At 45.9% G+C, this 22,640-nt stretch overlaps 1 protein-coding gene across 1 annotated transcript in view; it reads right to left on the bottom strand.

Annotated features, from left to right (window-relative positions):
- Positions 1–22,640, bottom strand: part of OPHN1 (oligophrenin 1) — a 279,239-nt gene that overhangs the window by 42,734 nt on the left and 213,865 nt on the right. The window contains exons 16-18 of the mRNA XM_020967237.2: positions 22,387–22,445; positions 19,535–19,640; positions 13,955–14,114 (exon numbers count right to left, since the gene is read on the bottom strand). Of these exons, the coding sequence (XP_020822896.1) occupies positions 13,955–14,114; positions 19,535–19,640; positions 22,387–22,445 (325 nt within the window). The remainder of the gene's footprint in view (positions 1–13,954; positions 14,115–19,534; positions 19,641–22,386; positions 22,446–22,640) is intronic.

Genomic DNA, 22,640 nt, shown 5'->3' with positions numbered 1-22,640 from the left:
AGTGATTATTCCTTCTAATATCAGGATAAACTGTAAGCTTTTTTTTTTTTAAGAAAGGGAAATACTTTTTACAAAGTAATGTTTTGCATAATTTTTTGTATGATTTTTAGAAGGCCTACTAAATTTCCATTTGCAAGCTAATTTGTTACAATAATTTGATACTGATAACAATTATGTCTGGAATCTACTGTGAATTTTCTAAGTTTCATTCATGTCCTTGAATCGGCCTTAAATGGGTGCTTTCAGAGAAACAGAGTCAATGGTTCCTGCTTCAGGTAGCATAAGAAAGGGCACTGGTCTCAAGAATGTAGGTCCGAAAGCTCAATGCCCCACTCTAAGTTTTTAGGGGGTGGACGTAGAAGTGAAAAAGACAGGAGAGCTAAAACGTCTTAGCAGATTCTGGAAGTTTTTGAGATTGATCATTACAATCTTGTCACTCCCTTCCCCCACTCCCTCCCCTTGAGTCAAGAGGGTTTCTCGGTGTGGGGATCCCAAACAGCCCCAGTTTTTTCTGTTAACCTCTTTCATCCCAGATCAGATTAAGAAGAGAGTGTTTTACCCCCCTCTCTCCTGCCCACAAACTCACCTTCCCCCACCTGGCTATAGGAAGGAGGGGGAGGGGCAGCAGCTTCAGCCTGGAAGTATCTTCCAGCACACAGCGGTGGGAAGTAAAAGGGGATGGGTCAAGGTAAAGAAGCCAGTCTATGTCTCTACTTGGTAAGCCAGCCCATCCACCTATCCATAATGTTGATGTGATCTGGAAACGCAATTGTTGTCATCTGAAGCTTATTGTTTTGTGTTACAGCTAAAACAATTTAGTTACCACTTACGAAAATTGTAAGATTGTTGGTTGTTTTAATGCTAAAACTTAAAGCTGGTAATTGATTACTGTGTGTATGCGTGGAAAGGAGCAGTCCTCAGGGCTAGTGGAAAAGCACAGCCCATAGAAATTCTAAAGGTAGATGGGGTGGATAAGGCAGCCCCTTCTCTGGGATCCCTGTTGATCCTCCTCAGTTTTGTAAACTTGCCAAAGAGCTTGTTTGGGTTATGGACTTCCTAAACAAGGAACTTGGCTTGCTGAGAATTTACTAGCATATAGAAATGATCTCTAGTGACTGGCTTTTGTACAAGGCCAAGTTTAAATTTGAGATGTGAGTCCTGGTAAATTTTTGATTAGGGAAATTTGCCATCTGAGGTAAAAGCTCATGGGACCACTATGAATTGTGTTTTGAGTTGTCTGATGGATCATAAAAATCCATCCATAATCAATAGTCAGTAATCCACCATCTGAGAGAAATGCCACAAGCTACTCAGAGAGAATGTGACTGTTACAGGGGGAGGTTTGCATCTAGAAAAGCTGAGAGGACAGTCTTAGCCTCTGCCTAAGATAGGCTCCTCCTGGCTCAGTTTCCCCATTGTGTTCCTTTGCAAAGGAATGTTTCCAGTCTGGCTATGAGGTGGAATTGATACTACATGGTTGGAAAACTGTGATGTCCTTGCTTTTCCTTTTTATGGCAAATTTCTGTAATCAAAGCAAATAGAGAGTAAAAGATAGGAGCACAATGCAAGTATGTGAAATCTTGCTATTCTCAATCTGAATCTGTAGTCATCCAGTATCTCAAACAGTTAGGTAAATTAGTACTCCTGCACAGTCATGTGAAAGATTAAATCCTTGGAATAGAACATTCTTTCTGAATGATAGGGGAATAATTAGACAAAGGGGAAAAAAAAAGTTTGTGAAACAAAGGTACAAACACAATGTTGAATCATTATCCCACAGACTAAGGCTGGGATACATCTGAACTACTATATTAAAGTGTGTTTAAGATCTGAGCTATTCAGCCTAAGATTATATTCCTTTTTATTTCTTAAGCTACTTAGGAAATGGGTATTTGGCCTAGATATCTGCCTATTACTCGATATGTTTGTATGGAATAAGGTCCTTAAATGTTTCAAAATGATGTAAGAATAATTGGGTATTGGTACAACTGATTGAGGGACCTAGCTGTTATTCTATTAGTTACTGAAACTAAATCAGAAACATCTTTAGTTCGAGGAAAGAAATTTCAGTGCAATTTTCTTAGAGGGCAGTAACTTATGGAATATTATTGCATTAATGGAAAAGTAAATTTCATTTAAAGTTTGCTACTATTGTGGAAATAGTACCTGTTTATTCTGTGTGGCCTGTGGTACAAACACCTTCTATTGTAAACAACTTACTGATATGCACTGTTTCGTAATTAATTACTTAGGGATCTTCCCAAGTCTTTTATGATAACTGGAGTAAAAGTCAGTCTCTCATAAGCAAATTTATTTTGCATAACTACTGAACTCAACGGTAGAAAGCTTCTACCTGCAAAAGTGTTGTTACTTGTAATTACATGTATAGAGTTGGGTCCTCAATAGCATCTGATCCTCCTAAAAGAACTGGAATCAGAGTGGAAACTTTTGAGGAAGCAACAACATCAGGTAATCCTGTACGTCAAAAGCAAATAATAGCATCATGGGGCTCTTGGTTTCTTTCTTGGTTTTCCTCTTTTCTGACATCATTTTTAATGCTCATTCTATTTGGGCTCTGCCTATTGAATTTGTTTGTCAGATTTATGTCTCCTGGACTATTGGCTGTTCACCTGCAGATGGTCATGCAACAAGGATAACTGTTCCATACTCTCCTCATCCCCTGGATGCTGCTGCAGCCTCATTTTACTCCCCTCCCTACCCCACTGAGGCAGGAACAGCTCCTTTGTCCCTCTCCCAAGAGCATTTGGGTGAATGGTGAGGCAGACAGGAGTGCTGGAGGCAGAAGAAGCAAGCAGGATGTGAGATATGGGATAAGATGCAGGGTGGGACCAGCCAGAAAAGTGATCAAAGAAGACTATGCATTGAAGCCGCGCATGGTGAACTTATCTGTGTGCTTTCTAGCTATGCTTTGTTCTGGGCCCCACCTTGAACTGCTTCTGTTCCTAGCTCACCCTGTGCCTGGGGTCAGGCCTGCTTCCCTGGGACAGGAAATCTAATGCCTTAATTCATATAGGGAACTCTGTGGCAGAGTATGTGATTGCTGGGTGTGCCAACTAGCTTACTCCCCATCGCTCTCCCCCTATTTCCTGAAAACCTGCATGGAATTTATCCTTTGAGCACTTGAAGGATTATACAGGTAGCCTCTTGGATGCCAGACATCCACTCCAGCCTGATATCTCCCCCTATATCCTAGGGGTCGTGGTTCCTCCATCATTCTACTTGCTTTTATATTTGCTCTGTTTGTTTAACCTACTGGTTTGCTTTGTGTCTTCTCTCCTGCAGAAATTCCACTTTCAACTCTTAGGATACCAGCCCCTACCTTTGGTGTCCTCAAGTGGTTTGCCTCTCTCCACACTGGACTCAGCTGGCACTGCATTCCACACCCCCACAGTGACTTCCCCTCCTCAATCTATTCTCGGCCCTTGAAATGGACTCTTCATCCCTGTTCAGCAGGAAGCAGCTACTGAAGACAATGACCTTCGCCCCTTTTCCCGAAAGATTTCTCCTGCCTAGTGTTTTGAGTGTGGATATGATATGGGGGGCAAAGAGTGCCCTAGGATTAAAAATCACCTTAAGGGTTGCTTCCCCAGGCCCCTGAGGGGATTAGAAGATAAGATTGCCATTTACAACCTGCACCAGAAGAACTGCCTTTGTTTCCCTTATCTTGAGATGCCATAAAACTTCCCCCTATCCTGGACCATAAAAGTTCCTTGTCTCCCTCATCCTGAGTCATGAAATTTCCCAAATTCCTTATCCTGGGTCCCCTATGCTGCCATCCATCTTCCTCATCCTGTGCCTTGACAACCCCTCCCCTTATCTTGTAAGATAAAACAGACCCCTATCCCTTAGTAAGTTGCTAGTCCTCTCCAGAGCTAGCCTGCTGCTTTTGCATCAATAAAGCTCCCAATGGTTACAGAGAAGGTCTAAGTGAATTCTTTCACACCTGAACCAGCTCTCCCAACTCTAAACCTCAACAAATGCGTGCACCAATGTAGGCCTCACTTGACCCTACTGCACCCCACTTCTCTACAGAGAAGAGAGAGCCATGCATTTCTTTATTTGTTCTCTGGGACCATTATTGGCACTTTCATTTCATTTTATTTTATTTTTTCATTTTATTTTATTTTTTACAGACCCACTCATTCTAGCACAGCCTTTTACTGATCTGGAAGGGACCCCAAACATCAAACAAGGTCCCTAAGAGTTTAACTGAGCAAATAAGTAAGCACCCCAGGAGGACTGGTGGTAACTTTTTCTGGGAAGATGGCTCTTGGATGGTGGCAAATAAAGAAAAAAAAAACCTTTCAGATTAATACCATCCCTTTTCTCAATAGAAATAATGAAAAGCACATGTTGTAGCTGACATTCATGTCTACATACCCTGTCCTTCAATTAGTTTAACCATTGAAACAATTGTAGAAATGAACAAATACCTCTTACTTGCAAACATTAAATTCTCAGGGCTTTTCCCCCTCTGAGATAATCACTTGAGGAAAAGGATTCTTAGAAAGAAAAACCCCAAACCACACAAAACTAACAGATGGAGGGCAGCAGGAGCCAGAAGTCCAAACATTGCTTCCCCTCATTAAGAATCAAAGATACTCCTTATGGAGTAAAAATGCATGCCATCATTAGCTTAAACTCCTGTTTGAAAGTTGATCACCAGTAAACAAATGAATCCGTGGATTTTTATGTGAATGAAGAGTTTTCTTTCCTTTCTTTTCCTATACCAGATGGAAAAAAAAAACCCCGACAAATACCACACTTTGGGTAACCCCTAAAAAAAAGAACCCACATGCATGGAAGAATCCTGGTGTTTTCAGAGTCCTGTGATAAGGCTATCCTTTCTTTGTTTCCTGCTAAACTGGGCTAGCCCAAAGTGCAGGAGAAGCCAGTAAACTCCCTTTGGCTAGAGGCATATTTGATTAGAAATTTTAAAAGGAGATGGATTCCTTATTGGACAATTATTTGCATAAAAATAAAACATGTACATATACACACATGTATATATACATATACACACACACATAAACCTATCCTACGGGCTTATACAGGGTGTCCCAAAAGTCTTAGTGTGGTTTTAACACTAGGTAATGTTTAGCATCCCTTCTAGCTGTATGGAGCCTAGGATTCTGTAGGCTCCAATATGTTCTTTGCAGCACTACTCATACAGTCTTACATAGCCTCTCATTGAATAGCTGTCAAATGAAGAGATTTACTAAAAACCGCAATTATGGGCAAACATTAAGCCACTGCTGAGAATGCCTTCCTATTTAACTGTGTGATACCACTATTAATCATTACTTAGTCTCTGCTATATGTCAGGTACTATGCTAAGCTTGGGGATTCAGAGACATAAGTAATCTTCCCTGCCCTCAAAAAGCTTACATTCTAACTAGACACTGGGTTTATTTACCAAAGTACAGCCTCTGAAAGGGGGAATGTGGGGAGGGGAGACCCGACATTCTGTTGGGAGCCTTTGAACCGTGGACTGATTACAAGGCTAGAGACCTGGGTTCTAGTTCCAGTTTCATAACTAACAGCATCACCTTGGATAAGTCATTTCTACAATCTCAGCCTTTCAAATGAACTTGAACTTGATGGCTTCTGAAGTCCCTTCCAGCCACAGATCTGTAAGCCTTGATTTTGGATTGTAAAATCTTAGACCTAGAGCTAGAAGAGTCCTCACGGGCCACCTAGTCTAACCCCCTCATTTTACAGAGGGGGAAACTGAGGCCCAGGGTGGGGAAGTCACTTGCCCATAGTCACACAGGGAGTTAATAATAGAAGAGCCAGGACTAGTCACTGAGCTTGGCAAGAAATCTCCCAAAGGTGAGGAGGTCGTTTGTCAAATTGAGGGCCACAATCAGTGATTCTTTTCTTGTTTTGTTTTGATTTTTGTTTGTTTTTTTTGCTAGGCAAGGGGGTTAAGTGACTTGCCCAAGGTCACACAGCTAGTAAGTGTTATGTGTCTAAGGCCGGATTTGAACTCAGGTCCTCCTGACTGCAGGGCCAGTGCTCTATCCACTGCACCATCTAGCTGCCCCAAGGAAATTCAGTTCTAATGAGGAAAGACAGTGTGCAAAGGCAAGCATGAAGGGGAGCAGAGGGGGAAGGGAAGGAGCTCCAGGATGGCATGGAAGTATCTGGGAAGTGGAGTGGAGATCTGGTCATGGGCAAGAGAAGGTAGAAGCTCATGTAGTAGAGCGCATGGCAGTTTCCGGGGTGGAGTCCAAGCTTCCTAGGGGAGGCAGATAAAGTGAGAATAGGTTTTATTACCTTAACAAGATTGTAGGAATTACTTTGTCCACTTAACATAACTGACTCCATTTTGTCTAAGGCCCCCTTATTGTGATTCAGTTATTTTGAGTGAGTGGAAATGACATTGTATGGAAATGATCTGGAAATCTGAGCAAGATTGAAGAGAACTTAAAATTTCAAACAAAATTTGATTTTAGAGGTAATAGGGCTGACGCTCTATCCACTGTGCCTCCTAGCTGCCCTTAGTGATTCTTTCAGGAGCCAGAAGGCAATGCTCCTCAGCTGAGGAGCCCCTCTCCAGATGCAGGACTTTTGAAGCTATCCAGAGGCCCTTGGCTGGCTCTAGATGGTTCAAAGTTGGGTTTGGGGGTATTTTTTCTCTCTAGTCTGTGCAATGGAACACCAAGGCTCCTGATGGCTTGCCCCACACAAGGGAGAAAGCATTGTTCTGTGGATTACTTTGGGGCCAAGCAATAGATTATGTCCCTGCCAAAACCAGGGAAGCTAGCCTTCCTGGAACTGCGGAAGGAGTGGGTGGGAACCTTAAGAAAGCAGTGTGTGTGTGTGGGGGGGGGCGGTGCTTAGGATTGCTGAGATAGATGGTTCTTGAAAGGTAACAGATTGGGGGGGTATCCCTTCTCACTGAGCCATGATCTTTCCTTAAAGTCAGTCACAGGTCCCCAGCAAAGTAAATCCTCTGCCCCCTCCCCAGCCCCAGCCCACAGGGCAAGCCCAGCTTAGTGGGGGTCTGTGTAGCTGAGCCGCCCTGGCCTCCAGTTGTTCCAGACAATGCAGCCCTGAGGCTGAATCAGAGAGGGCAAATGGTAATAAATAGCGGAAGCATGATTCAAATGGTGTAAAGAGTACTGGCAGCAGAAAGCCCAGAAAGGGATCTGGATGGAGAGTCAGCCACCAGGTTTTGACTCTAGACTCTGCTGCTGTGTGACTGGGCAAGTGTCTCAACCTCTCTGAGCTTCAGTGTTCTTGTTTCCAAAATGAGGAGATGGGGACTAGATGCTTTTCTGTTGCTATTCTGAGGACTTGAGGGCCAGTGGGGCCCCGAGGGATCATCGAGGTCTCTTCATTACCAACCACAAGTCCTGAAAGATTACAGCTGGTACAAGTTTCCAGGCCAAGGCTGACTGGTGGGCCCTATCTATGGCACTTCCTTTGGAAGACCGTTAGCGATGTGCCAGGATCTTTGCCCAGGGGAGCAACCTAATTCTAGGTGTGAGGTAACTGAACACCACTTACTAAATATTTGCTACGGGAGGATACTGTACCAGAGGGGAGGGGATGAGGGCTTACATGGATGAATAAAAACAAACATAGACCCTGCCCTCAGTATTTACTGTGGTGATCTCAGTCAAGGGCTTCAGGGAGAAACAATACCTGAGATTTTTCATAGTACATGTTTTTAGTGAGTAGAGGAGAGACCATTTTAAGGTACAATGGAAAGAGTAGGTTCCAGAGTTAGAGGACCTCTGGCACTTGCTGCCTATGTGACCTTGGGCAAATCCTTTCCCCACCCTGGGCCTCAGTTTCCTCGTCTGTAAAATAAAGGGATTGGACTAGATAGCCTCTGAGGGTCTTTGTAGATCTAGACCTAGGATGTGAAAACAAATTCTTGCGTGGAGATGGCACTGAATGAGTGCCATTTTTTCCTCCCAAAGTGGAAGGAGAAGGGGAACAAAGCCCTGGGCTTTGTTGGCCCAAATAGGGACACTCTCTGACAGTGACCTCTGAAAGGATCTCACATCACTCTCCAGTCAAGAAACCTACAGCCCTAAGAGAGCAAGGAATCCTATCATGCTCTGCTGAACTCTGATCTTGGTCTTGACTTCCCCTTCCTTCTAGACTTTGCCCTGGTAGCAACTTAGCCTACAGCCATCCTCAACTCTAGAATCACCATTTTTAGTTCAGCTTGGCCCTGGGCAGTACCCCTCAGCCCTCCTGTAGTGCCACCAAGCGCCCTGGCAGTTGGGCATTTCAACCAATAAGGTGCTGAGTTGGGGGATCCAAAGAATCTGCATGTCAGGGCCTGGGGGAGCCCAATCCCTGCCCCTTCTCTGTGGCCTGGAGGGTCTCTTTAGGTCTGGGCCAGTCTATTTCAAACTACAATGAGCAAAAGCTTTAGTATCATTCTAAGTCTTGGAAGTCAGGGATGTTTTGAGTAGTCATCTAGCTCTTCCCCAGATACTATTTCAAGGCTGAAATATCAGGTTTTATAAAATGCAACTCAAATTACTATAAATCCAACCAACTAGAATGTAAGCCAGAAAAATCTCAGTGTTCTCCTGAGTCTCCACTTACACTCTGGCCAAGGTCCCATTTAGCCATCTGGACCAACAGAATCCCCAAGTCTGTCCTTAAAAAGAAAGGTGTGCATGTGGGGGCCCTTTGACTATACATTTTTGTTACAGAATTCTCTTTTTCTCGGGGGAGGGCAGTGAGTAGAGAAGAGAAAAAAATGCTTAATTTAAACAAATTTTTTTTTAAAGTGTTAGGGAAGAGAATGAGTAGGAGACATACTAATTTTTCTCCTTGATGCTGACCACAAAAGGACTGCTAAAAATAGAATCTTAGTGTTTCAAATTACTCAAATGAAGTTAATTGTATGGTTTTTTTTTAAAAGGTATGATGGGATCAGTTCAGGCAACATACATTTTTTAAAGGTCTACTGGGGGCAGGATCCAAGGGTTAAGGCCACAGAAAGACTCAGTCTATCACCCAGCTTGGCAGGAAGTATCAGCAGCTAGGTGGCACTGCAGTGGATAGAGCGCCAGGCCTGGAGTGGGGAGATCTGAGTTCAAATGTCACCTCAGACATTTACTAGCTTGTGAAACCCCGGGCAAGTCACTGAACCCTGTTGGTCTCAGTTTTCTCATTTGTGAAATGAGCTGGAGAAGGAAATGGTAAACCACTCCAGTATCTCTGCCAAGAAAACCCCAAATGGGGTCACAAAGAGTTCGGACATGACTGAAAAAATGGCTGAGCAACAACACAATCGGTCACATTTGTATCAGCACTGCTATTTCATAGTGCTGAGCCCTTCCTGAGGCCAATAAGCTCAGTGTTTCCCCTCCCTGATCCTTGGCTAGATTCCACCAATACCTGACTTTGATATTAACCTAACCTCACCCCACTTCACTCTGCCCTCCAAGACCCATGGAATCCTAAGCCTCTGATTCTTCCTTCCTCCTTTGAGATCCCAGATCTTTCTTCCTTGATTCTGGATTCTCCCAGGGAGGCAGTCTGGTATAGGGAACAGAGCACCAACTGGAGTCGAAAAACCCAGATTCAAATCCTACCACCAAAACGTAACTGTATGCCCTTGGGCAAATCACCCCACCTCCCTGGGCCTGTTTCTTCCTCTGTAAAACAAGAGGGTTGGAACCTCTGGCCTCTAAGGTTCCTCTAAAACTCCAATCCTCTGACTTTGTCTCCTTAGCCACAAAGAATTTCTGGTAGTCTGACCTCAGCTTGTCAAGAGGGTATCACCAGGCCTGCTTTGGGACAAGGCCCACACCTTGAGAAGGTTATGCAGTCTTACGATGCCAAGCTTAAGTCTCTGGCCTGGAACAAAGACTGTAGGGGCCTATCAGCTATGCTCTGTCTCTCTGCCCACGTCTGGGCCAGCTGCTTTGGGATCAGGGGATCAGGAAGAGACACAATGAACTTAGACCCTCCCGATAACAATGTGAAAACAACAGCCTGGCTCCAAATCTGGGAGGAGTTAGGGCAATGCTTGTTCTCAGGCTAACTCCAGGAAGTAGCCACCTGGCTTTCAGCACAGATTATCCCCCGTGGGATAATCTGGAATCAAGGGAGAAGGGTCTAAGATCTGAAAGGAAAAAGAAAGAATCAGAAATTTAAGATTCCATGGGCCTTGGAGGGCAGAATGAGGTGGGGTCAGATTGGGTTAATAACTGGGCAAGAGTCAGAGGGCCTGGCTTTGAATCCTGCCTACTTATGTGATCCTAGGCAATGATCTGGGCCTACTTATCTGAAAAGTGAAGGGGTTAGCTAGTCTGTTTGGTCTTACAACCAGAGATGAGAGAAAGGGAAGAGGTCCCCCCTCCTTTCTTGGTCCAAGCAAAGTCCCTTCTTGCTGCCATGATTTGGCCTACAGTACACCAGAAATGTTCCCCAAGATTGCCTGAACTTCAGGGCAGTGGGGATTCAGAGCATGGGGGAAGTTGATTTAGCTAGAACTGAAAATTCCATGCTGTTTTCCCTTAGGTTCACTGTGACTAATGAACACTTCTGTTACATTTCTGTCTTAATAACTCACCACTTAAAAGACATTTTCTGCAGATTCATTTCAAATGTTTGCTAACGCCCAAGCTAAATATATATTAGACCATGAGAATGTCCTCCCATGTACAGATGAAGAAAATGTTATTTTTTAATAACTTCGGGCTTAACCTTATCACTTCAGAAATTAAAAGCAAGGAAGTGAAGACCTGCCTTAATTAGATGCACCCTCTCACCCTCTTTCTCTATACATATAGACAGATATGTCTCTATAGCTATAGCAATATCTAGCTAGCTGTCATTCCAGGAGCAGCTGGCACAGGCGGGTTGTCATATTGCATTATTGCCCTCTACTGGTTGGGGAAAAGGCCACAGGAGCTGGCATTCAGAACAAGTCTAGAGCTTGGAAGAGAAAGATGGACTGAGGCCGGAAGAGTCATCTCCCTAAGGAGGGCAGGCCCAAAGGAGCATGAGCTACAAAGCTGAAGGTGACATGCAATTGGCCCCCGCCAGTCCCCCTTTTCCAAAATGAGGACGCTGAGGCACAGAGAACCTAAGCAATTCGTCCAAAGTCATGGGGATTATAAGGAGCATACCTGGGATACCCAGGTGCTCATACTGTGTGTCCTGAAGGGGAGAAATTCAATGTAATGGCAGTCAGTCAAACCACAGGATGGCCAAGAACCAGCCCAGGATCTTAGAACCGAGAGGGACCTCAGAGTCCAACCTGGGCAGGAATGGCCCTGGCAGCAATCTGGGCCAGTGGGCATCCTACATTGGACAGGAAACTCAGTACCTCTAGAGATAACCCATTACACTGTTGCTAGGCTGGGATTTTCCCTGACATTCATATGGGCAGCTGTGGAGTTCTTCATAAGCCCCACATTTTGAGCTACCAAGCTCACTTGCATGCACTTGAGCTCACTCGCTCATGCTCTCTCTCTCTCTTCTCTCCCCCTTCTTTCTCTTTCTCTCCTTTCTATACCCTTTTTTCTCTCTCCCCCTTCTTTCTCTCCCCTTTCTTTCTTCTTCTTTTCTGTCTCCTCCCCCTTCTTTCTCTCTCCCCTTCTTTCTCTCTCTCTCCCCCTTCTCTCTCTCCCCCCTCCCCCCTTCTCTCTCCCCCTCTCTCTCTCCTCTCTCTCTCTCTCCTCTCTCTCTCTCTCCTCTCCTCCTCTCTCTCTCTCCTCTCTCTCTCTCTCTCTCTCTCTCTCTCTCTCTCCCCCCCCCCTGTCATTTTCTCTCAAGTTGATTACAATAAAAGTCCCCTGAATGAGGGGGTAGGGATGACAAGACTCCCTCCCCTCCAGCTTTCTTTTCCTCCCATCTTAGCAGAGAAGACTGGCTCTGGAGCTGGGCCCTTTGTCATTCATTTTTATAGAAAAGAATAAGCTGTGCTCTCTAATTGCCTCATTTTACTTAAAGTAGAATCTTTCTGAAATTAAAGTGAGGGCTGAAAGACTTCCTAGAGAGGTGAAGAGAGCTCTGGAGGCCATGTTTGAATCTTAGAGAACACTGAGGCCTGGACTTCTTAACCCTTTTTGTGCCCTGGCCCCAGGCTGGTGAAGCCTACAGAGCCCCTTAAGGAAAAGGCCTGAGCCTGATGCCTGCTCAACAGTAGCCATTCAGAGAGTAAAACAACCCAAGTAACTCAGGCTCCCAAATTCCTGAAAATAGCCTTATCCCTACTATAGCCTGCCCTCTCAGAATGAAACAGCTCCTCTGTCCCAGAATTAGAGGGATGAGTAGATGGTCTTTAAACCCCACCCCCAACAAGTTCTGACATTGCCTATTCTAAGGCCCTCCCAGCTCTGACATTCTGGGTTCTAAGGTCTTACTAGCTGTGACATTTTGGGTTCTAAGATCCCTCCCAGCTCTGACATTCTGGGTTCTAAGGCCTTACTAGCTCTGACATTTTGGGTTCTAAGGCCCCTCCCAGCTCTGACATTCCTTGTTCTAAGGACCCTTCCAGTTCTGACATTTCACTGTTCTAAGGCCCTCCCAGCTCTGATATTCTGGGTTCTAAGAGCCCTCCTAGTTCTGACATTCTAGGTTCTAAGGGCCCTCCCAGCTCTGATATTTCATATTTCTAGGTCCTCTATACTTCATCATTCCATATTCTAAGATTTCTTTCAGCTCTGACAGTTTATGCTCTACATTCTAAAGTTCCGCCCAGCTCTGAAGCTCTATGTTCAAAGGTCCTCTCAGTCCTAACATTCTGTGTATAGCATGAGTGGGGCAGTCACCCCTCTGAGGACCCAGCCTGGGGGCATATGAGTTGGGGTATTAGGCACTGTTACATATATCCTGTTCTATGTTCCTTCAAGCTGTCATTTGCAGTTCTACTTTCTATGCTCCAAGGTCTCTTTTGGAGAAGCCTTAAGGTAGAGAGGGCTGGCCTGGGAATCACAAAGACCTGGGTTCAAATTCTGTCTCAGACATATGCTAGCAGAGTGACCCTGCACAGCTCTCTAGGACAGCAAATGGCCCAAAGGTCATGATCCGCATCCCTAGCATTTCCCTAGCTGAGCATTTCTTAAGACTAATAAAATCACATGTCTGCGTCTGGAGGGTTCTGAATGGCCCTTTTAGTGCTAACATTCTGTGGTCTGATGTGTATTGTATATTGACAAAAATAGGTGAAACTGAGTGGAAAGAATATTGGCTTTTTGAAAACCTGGGTTCTAGAGCTCTGAGGAGGTGACTCGGGCAGCTAGGCTATGTTGCAGACAGAGCCCTGGACTTTGAGACAGTAAGACCAGAGCAGGACCATGCCTCACACTTACTACCCAGGTGAACCTCTCTCAGGCTCACATCCCTCACTGATAAAATGGAAGGAATAACAAGCCCCTACCTCCCAGAGCTGCAGGGAAGATCAAAGGAGGCAAAATCCATAAAGTAATCTGCAAACCTTACAGCCAGCTAGATAAAATGGGGACCATCAGGCCTGCTCTGGCTCCCTCAAAACGCAGGAGGAATCTGGCGGCAAAGAATGAGCATAGGTCGGGACTGCTTTCCAGTCATACTTATTAACTGTGTGAAATTGGCCAAGTCATTTCCCTTCTCCAAACCTTGGCTTCTCAGGCTCGAAAATGAGGGGGTTGGACCAGACAATCTCAGAGGTCTGCTAATGGATGGAAACTGGCCTGCAAAAGCCCCAAGGGACAGAAGTGGGAACGGTATTATTACCAGAAAACCTCTTAGGGACCCATCAGAGGTGCCCTTACCTCACACTTTCAATTCATAAAGTCGCTTTCCATTAAAAAAAAAAAGCATTTGTTTTTAACAAAAGTGGGATTTGTTCATCAGCTTCCAGCTTGACTCAGGGAAAGTCTACAACCCGTGTGGCTGCAGCCAATGTGGCCACGGAGGCCATCCCACAAAGGGAAGCAGAGAGACAATGGGCACACACACATACCTTGTCAAAGTGCTCAATGAGGATTTCCACCACGATGTTCTGGAATTTAATATTCATCATGGCAGCCACAGTGTCCTCCTGAGCCCTCATCAGAGTGGGTCCAAATATCACGCCCATGTTCGAGGGAGACATCAGGTTCTCTCGGCTGTGCTCACACACACTACGAGAAAAAAAGAGGACAGAGAAATGAACCAAATGAGTCCCTCACTGCCCAATGCTGGGCTGGGAATGTAGAGGGAAAGATGATGACCAGAGCTCTATCTACCACACCACCTAGCTGTACCCCGTCCATGCCTTTTTTAAGAAAATCCTTTTTTTTTGGGGGGGGAGGTAATGGGATTAAGTGACTTGCCCAGGGTCACACTGCTAGTAAGTATCTGAGGCCGGATTTGAACTCAAATCCTCCTGACTACTCCAGGGCCAGTGCTCTATCTGCAGCACCACCTAGCTGCCCTCCCATTTAATTTCTTATGGTGACTCACAATATCGAAATCTTGATACGGAAGTCACTGATGGGGAAGGGATAACTGAATAATGCTAGAGCTAGAAGGCATATAAGAAATAATCAGGTCCAATATCTTTTACTTGACCCAAAAAGACACCAAGGCCCAGTTTCCTGAAATGTTTTGCTCCAAGTCCCAGGACTATTTGATTGGCAGAGCTGCTAACAATCAAGACTTGTGTTATACCTGATTCAGGTGTTAGTAGCGAAGGAGAGTAAAGGGAGTGTTGGAAGGAGGCCATCTCAAGCAGAAGAAGCTACTTAAGAAAGGCACTCCTCTGCCCCCAAAGCCCAAGGAGAACATGGCAAAAGAGGTTAGGGAGGGTGAAACAGGAGATAAAGGCAGGGAAGAGCCAGAGCCTTTGGGAGAAATCTGCTGTCCAGGCCCAGCAGCCCAATCTGCGCCGCCGCCGCCCCCCCACCCCCAGCTGCAGAACAGCTTCTGCTCAAACAGCTGAGATGCTCAAGTGGGAGATGGGCTGCCCCAAGGGAAATGTCTTGAATGTGGCCAATTTGGAGGAGGGGGTGAGCTCAGGTGGCCTCCCAAGGCCCTCAGCAAACCAAACAGGCTCAGGTGAGGGCCTTGCAAAGTTTGCTCCTTCCCCACCCAAGCGGCTTTTCTCAGACTGGGGCCTGAGGGCAGGAGACAAATTAATAGTTAAACACTTGATAAACATTGCCATTCAAATGGTAATGAGCAAGCACCGGCCCAGGCCTTTGATCCTTCCAGGCTGGTTACAGGGCCCTTAAAATGCAAGCCATCCTTTGTCTCCCGTTACCCAGATTTCTGGAGATTAAGCCCTACAAGACAAAATTGACTCGATGCTGCCACCCAGTGAGGCAAGGAGTGGAAAAGGCTGAAAAAATGATGTGGCAGTCTGCCTGGCACTCTGGAACCTGGGACCAAGGTTTTGGAGCTATAGCTTGGGGGGGAGGCACTTGTCCCGGTACTTGGAGATCAGTTATTATTAAGCACCTGCTGTATACACCATCCCGTTGGGGGATACAAAATGGAGGGGAGAAAGGGGAGGGCTCTCAGGGCCTTGTGCCCCTTACTTAGTAGCTACAGTCACTTCATTTCTCAGGTCCCCCAGTTAGTAAAGAGCAGAGTTAGGACTTGGGAGCCCAAAGCATCATGAAAGAATATCTGTAAAGTGCTTATTAGCACAGAGTAGGCACTTAATGAATGTTTGCTCCCTCCCCTTCCTTCCCTTCATAGCTGTAGGTCTGGAAAGGCCCTCAGAGGTCCATCTAAACCAACCCCCTCATTTTACAGAGGGGGAAGGACATGTCCCAGGTCACCCATAGGCCCCCTAGATCTAGAGCTGGAAGAAACCTCAGAGGCCAGCTCGTCCAACATTTCACAGAAGAGGAAACTGAGGCATGGGGGGGTAGTGACTTGCCCAAGGTCACACAAAGGATTCTAAATCTATAACAGGTAGGGACCTCAGAGTCCATTGAGTACAGCCCCCTCATTTTACAGAGGAGGAAAGGAAGGCCCACAGAGGAGCAGTGACTTGCCCAAGGGTCAGATAGCGAGGAACACCAATAGAAGTGGTACTAGAACTCAGGTCCTCCCATTCCCAAACCTGTGTTCTTTCCACTCCAAATCCAATACTGTTTCTACCCTAATACTCTGCCTGCAAAACAGGGATGGGGACATTAGCTCAGCCTAACCCACAGGGCTGAGTATGTGCCAGGCTTGATTCATCAGAAATATTATTAAGATCTTATTAAGAAGCCGATCCATGCCCTCCAGGAGTCTAGAAAGGAGAAAAGACATGTGCATAAATAATTAGAATACAAATTAGAACCTCTTAAGTAAAAGGAGAGGCACAGAGTTAAAGATATTTAGAGGAAAATTAAAGAGACAGCTTCCTGGGGAGGGAGGTGGCAAAGAGGAAACAGGCAATAACTAAAGCTCACATTCTATAGCATATTATAATTTATAAAGAGCCTACGCAGACGGACTCTGTAAAAAGAGTGACTTGATGAAGTGGTGCTAGGTGGCGCACAGGCCTGGAGTCAGGAAGCTTCATCTTCCTGAGTTCAAATCCCTCCTCAGACACTTTCTAGCGGGGTGATCCTGGGCAAGTTACTTCACCCTGTTTGCCTCAGTTTCCTCATCTGTAAAATGAGCTGGAGAAGGAAATAGCAAACCAGTCCAGTGTCTTTGCCAAGAAAACCCCAAATGGCATCACAAAGAATCAGACACTGTTGAAAAACGACTGACAACAAAGAGGAAGTGTCACCTAAGTTGCACCTAAAAAACCAAGAGCTATGGCTTTGTGGTCAGAGTACCTGGATTTGAATCCTGTTTCAGTCACTGACTAGTTCTGTGACCCTAGGCAAGTTCCTTCCCTTGGTCTTAGTTGCTTCATGTATGCGATGAGATGAGGAAGGTTGAACCCACTGGCCCCTAAGGCCCCTTCCAACTTTAGATCTGGGATCCTGTGTGTGACCCTGGGCAAGTCCCTTCTCTGTCCCGAGCCTCAGTTTCCCCATGTGTAAAATGAAGAGGTTGGACTAGCTGAGATCCCTTCCAGCTCTAGAGCCCAGACCCTAAACACTAAGACTCCTTCCTTAAAGAAGACAACCTTGATATGTCACTGGGGGAAGCCTTGAGTTTCCCACGTAGGTTCCTGGCACTTCTCTCTCCTCCAGATTTTCTGGGAGGCACCAGAAGAGAACCATGTTCCTTGGGAAGAGACTGTATATCTGACGTCTTCCACTTATTGGTACAGGCAGAAGAGTATTGGACCAAAAGCCAGAAGAGTTCGATTTAAGGCCTGACAGCCTGTTAGTTATGTAGCCTTACCCAAGTCACTTTACCTTAGTAAGCCTCAGTTTCCCCATTTTCCTATCTTTAAAATAGGGATGGGATGATAATTCTTGTTGTAGCAACCTCACAAGCTACAATGAGGGTCCCTCTATTCACAACCTCACTCCCCCCCACCCCGTTTACACCTCCCTCAAGATACTTGTCATGTATTATTATGTATTGTGTTAAATCATCAAGGCACCTTGAATACATAGAGCCTTGGACTTGGGTTCAAATCCTGATTCTAATACTAACTAGCTCTGTGACCTTTCATGGCCAAGCCAATAGGATTCTAGATCTAGAACAGGAAGGGATGGGACCTCTGAGAGGAGGAAACTGAGGCAGAGAGAGGTCAAGGTCACACGGGTAGTCATCATCAGAGCAAGATGCGAACCCAGGTCCTGACTCCAGAGCCCTTTCCAATGTAGACACATAGCCTTTTTCAGCCTCAGGCTCTTCATCTGTGAAATGGGGATAATAATCACACCTACCTCATAGGCTTGTTCTGAGAATCAAATGAGATAATTATAGAAAGTACTGTGCACACCTTAAAGCAGCAAGACAAATGTCAGCTATTATGATGATATCCAGGCAAGCTGTCAATCAACAAGCACTTATGAAGTATCTACTATGTGCCAGGCACACACAAGTGAGAAAGGCCCTGCCCTCAAGAAGCTTACAGTCTATCAGGAGAAAAGACAGGAACACACAGAAGTAAACACAAAATAGACAAAGTAATGCAAGGTAATGGGGTGGGAGTAGAAGGCAGACTAGCAGCTGGGAGGATCTGGAAAGGCCTCATGTAGAAGACATCCCTGAAGGAAGGTAGGAGAGCCTAAGAGGTGGCGTTGAGGCAGGAGGACAAGTTACTGTTTGGGGACAGAGGCCCAGAGACAAGAAATGGGATATCGTGTATGAAGAACAACAGCAACTAGGCCAGTGTAATCTAGCTAGAGAGAGCCACGTGGAGGTGGACTTGGATTGCTAAATAGAGGCATCTCCCCCTTACTGAAAAAGTTTTCACTTGACCCAGCCTTCCCTCCAAGCTCGAGCTCTTCTTCCTTTCATAGGCAAACTCTTAAAAAGGGTCATCTATACTTGTGGCCTCCATTTCAGTTTCCTCATCAGTAAAATGGATACAATATTCCTATTACCCCAAAGGGTCATTTCGAGGAAAGTGCTTTGTAAAATGTAAGGTGCTAGATAAATGTGAATCATTATTTCCAGTCTAAGAAATCACAGAATCATAAAATGTCAGAGCCAGGGGGGCCCTTAGAACAGGGAATGTCAGTGATGGGAGAGGCCTTAGGACATGGAATATCAGAGCTGCAGGCGGGGAGAGGTGATAAAGAAGGGACCTTTAAGATTAATCAGACCAAGCCCCTCATTTTCAGATATGGAAACTGAGACCAAGAAAGTAGTTTGAAGTTTTCCAAGCTACTTTCCTCACTTTGACTTGACATCATATAGTATTCAGTAGCTGACCTGAGCCTTGAACCCATGTACTCTGGCTCCTTCCAGCCTGGTGCTCCAAGTGTGCCCCAGGGCATCCCAAAGAGAAGTGGTCTGCTGTTCTTTGAGGCCACCCCCCCATCTTAGCTGTCCCCCTTTCCCTCCCTGAAGGGACTACCACATCCCTGCTCAGCTCTCTCAGGCTACCCAACGGAGAGATAATTACCCAAGAGGGGTTAATAAAATAGACGCCCAAGTGGGCATTTTCTCTCCTGTGGCATCATTTGCTCCTTATAACAGTCCCACAAAAGAGGTTGAAAAGTGTTATTCTCTACATTTTCCAGATGAGGAAACTGAGGCCTGAGTCAGACAATGACTTGCCCAGAAAATAAACAGCAGAGCTTGGACCCTAATCCAACTCTTCAGACTCCCATATCTGGTATCCTCTCAAAGAAGCTTCTTGGGGAGGGAGAAAGACCCTGAGACTTTGGAGTCCAGAGCTGTGGATTCAAGTTCTAGACTGACAACTTACTAGTTATCTGCTTTGGGGCAACTCACTTTCCTCTCCATCAACCTCATTTTCTTCATTTGAAAAATGAGGAGAAGACAGCTGTATTCCATACCTGACAGGCATCACTGTAGACCTTGATATCTAGGGTTAGAGAATTTCTAGAAGCTTATAGACCAGAAATAAGAGTTGTAGCTACTGCTATTCCTACTGTCATTCCCATTTGAGCTGACACAGAATCAAGGCCTAGCCCTTGGCCAGCCCTTCTTGCAGGAGACCTTTGTACCAGATACGTACTTGACCAGGTGTCTTATGAGGAGTTCCAGCATATCCCGATTCTTGTTGGGAAGCTTATAGACCAGAGCATGAATGGCTCCCAGCCTGTAATCCAGGTTTTCAGACTCTGAGAGAAAATATCAAGAGACAGACATGGGTTATCCACTTGGGCTGTGGGAGCAGAGGACTCTGGCAACTGGGGACCAGAGTATAGCTATGCTTGTAAGCAGAGAAGAAACTGAGAGATAGAGAGTTAGAGAGAGGGAGAAAGAGCAAGGGAGAGAAAGTGAGGCAGAAAGAGACAGAGAAGCAGAGAGAGAGAGAAAGAGAGAAGAGAGAGAGAGAGATGAAATGCCCAAATATGAGCCCAGAAGCTGGGTCCTTGTGCTACCACAGGTATTATTTGTCCTAAATGGGGAAGGATCATGGGATTCCAGGCTGGAGGGGGCCTTAGAAATCATCTAATTCAATCCCCTTAACTTTACAGATCAGGTAACTGAGACAGAGAGATGAGTGAGCCAAGGCCACCTAGCTAAGAATGCAGCTGAACCAGGATATGAAACCAACTTTTCTGACCCCCAAATCCAGGGCTCTGACACTACAGCCTTTTGGGATGGCTCCTGCACCCCTTGGGTCCCTGGAAATCTGAAATAAGGACCCCTGGTTTCTCCATAACGTTATATTCCTTCCCCCCAAAACTGGGTCCTCCAAGGTCAGCAGCGGGGCCCAGGGCTAAGAGCTACAGGGCTTCAGGTTCTGATCTTCTAGGCATTACGGTGAGGAAGAGGCAAATGAGCTGTCTGTAGGCAAACCAGTGGTTGAGTGGCAGCCCAGAAAATTCCAACGGCAAAGGGCCGGATCAGAAAACAACCTGAGACCTGGATATGAATCCCCACTCTGACACTTACTAGCCTTGTGACCCTGGATAAATCATTTCCTCTCTCTGAGGCTGTGTTGCTCCCCCATAAAATGGGGACAATCATGCTTGAACTAACTTGCACTTTGTAAACCTTAGAATCCTGGAGAAATGGTAGTTAATAAAGGGGCAGGAAAGGGAATAAGCATTTATTAAATGCCTACTGCGTGCCAGGTGCTATACTAAGTGCTTTACATATATGATCTCATCTGATCCTCACAACAACCCTGGGAAGCAGGTGCTATTATTATCCCCGTTTTTCAGTTGAGGAAACTGAGGCAGGTAGAAATTAAGTGACTTGCCCAGGGTCACAAAGCTAAGGAGTGTCTGAGGCTGGATTTGAACTTGGGACTTTGGGACTTCCTGACTCCAGGCCCAGTGCTCTGAGCTACCTAGCTGCTTCATTACTATTCTAAGCATCTCACTTGCCCTGGCTATGTGCCTCAGTTTCCCTGTCTATAAACTCGGATGCTGCTACAGGAGGAATGATCCACAGTGTAGCTGAAGAGCATCTTGAGAAGGCCAAGGAAAAGACTAATGATCCTAACAGAAGAAAGGTGCCACACCTGGCCTGACCCTGCCCCATCACCCAAAGGGAACCAAGCCATACCAGATCAAGTAATCCTAGCTCTAGAGCCCAAGGGGACCTCAGGGGCCAGCTAGACCAATGCCCTCATTTTACAGAGGAGGAAACTGAGGCCCAGGGAGGGACTGTCTAAGGTCACATACAGCATCCTAGATCCAAAGCAAGACAGGACCTCAGAAGCTGGCTAGATCTACCCTGTCATTTTACAGAAGAGGAAACTGAGGCCCAGGGAAGGGAAAGTACTTGCTCAAGATGACACAAATAGTAAGCAGGAAACACAGGATTTGAATCCAGGCCCTGGACCTTTCACCTCGTTTCTCCTAGCTCCTCTGCCAAAACCAGGAGAGGGGATATTGGCTGGACTCATGAATTATTTATAAAGGAGCCTTGCTGGTACAGGCCAGTCCTCTTTGCTCCCTAATTCACATTATTTTTCTTCCTCCAGGCTGCTGGCCTCTGCAGTAGCAGCAGGCAAAGGCTGCCATGCTGGGCTGCCATGGGAGAGTGTGGAGTCTAAGGAGCTGCTTAAAGCCCGTTGGACTTTGGGCTTGGGCTAGGAAGTCCACCTCCCTGGGCCTTGGTTCCCTCCTCTATAAAATAAGGAGGGTGGGGGTGAGCCTAAAATGCAATTAGCCAGACTAACCCATTTAGCCTCGTTTGTGTGGGTGGTAGCTTTGCTTGCCAGCTGATGGCTGGCTGAAGAAGACCAGTAATGGAACCTCCGAAGCAGCCTGGAATAGTGAATGGAAAGCTGGCCTCAGGGTCAGTAAGCCCTGAGTTCAAACCCTGCTTCTGATACCCACTGGCTGTGTAACCCTGGGCAAGTCACTCAGGCAAGTCCCCAAGACTAAACTCCAGAGGAGGGGCTGATCTGCCTGGGGGAAGGGGCTCCCTATAGCAATGAAATCAATGAAATCATAAAGCAAATTTTTATACCCACTTACGGATCTGTTCTCTTTTGTCTAGTCCCTGCTCTCCTGTCTCCCCTCTCTCTGCTGGTAAAGGCCTTCAACATCATCTAGTCCAATCCTCTTGTTTTATGGAGGGGGAAACTGAGGCTGCACAGGTCCTCTGAAGCCATCTTGTCTTCCCCAGTAGAATGTAAATTCCTTAAGGTCAGGGACTGTTTTTTGCCTTTCTTTGCATCCCTGACACTCAGTAATTGATGCTCAGTAATTAATAAATGCTTGTGGATTTACCAAGTGATGAAGACAGCATTTGAACCCAAGGCTTTGGACTCTGAATGCAATACTCTAATACAGCACAATGCTGCCGGGTTCATTATCCTGCTAGGTCCTCTGGGCTGACTCAGCACATTCCAATTTTGTCCGAGGAAGGGAAAACATGACAAAATGGTTAGGACTTACTTACTGGCGGCAGAGACCAGCTCTTTGTGGAGCTTATATGTCATAACAGGTTCCGAAAGATTCCTAAAATAAAAAGAGAGGACAAAGAGTTCCTTTGGGAGGGGAGGGGCCAGCAATGAAATTCTCCTACCCTAGAGGGAAGGATTTCCAAACAGGCTGATAACTGCCCTCCCTTCTCTCCCGCCCCTCAGGGCCAGGACCACCAGAGCAATCTCTGGCACCCTAGGCTCCTCCATCTGTTTCTCCAACTCCTCCCCT

Source organism: Phascolarctos cinereus, unplaced genomic scaffold (assembly GCF_003287225.1).
Source record: "Phascolarctos cinereus isolate Bilbo 61053 unplaced genomic scaffold, phaCin_HiC Scaffold_8;HRSCAF=390, whole genome shotgun sequence".
Classification (NCBI taxonomy): domain Eukaryota; kingdom Metazoa; phylum Chordata; class Mammalia; order Diprotodontia; family Phascolarctidae; genus Phascolarctos; species Phascolarctos cinereus.
Note: the sequence above shows the minus strand (reverse complement) of the source record. Positions and strands in the feature narration are given on the sequence as shown.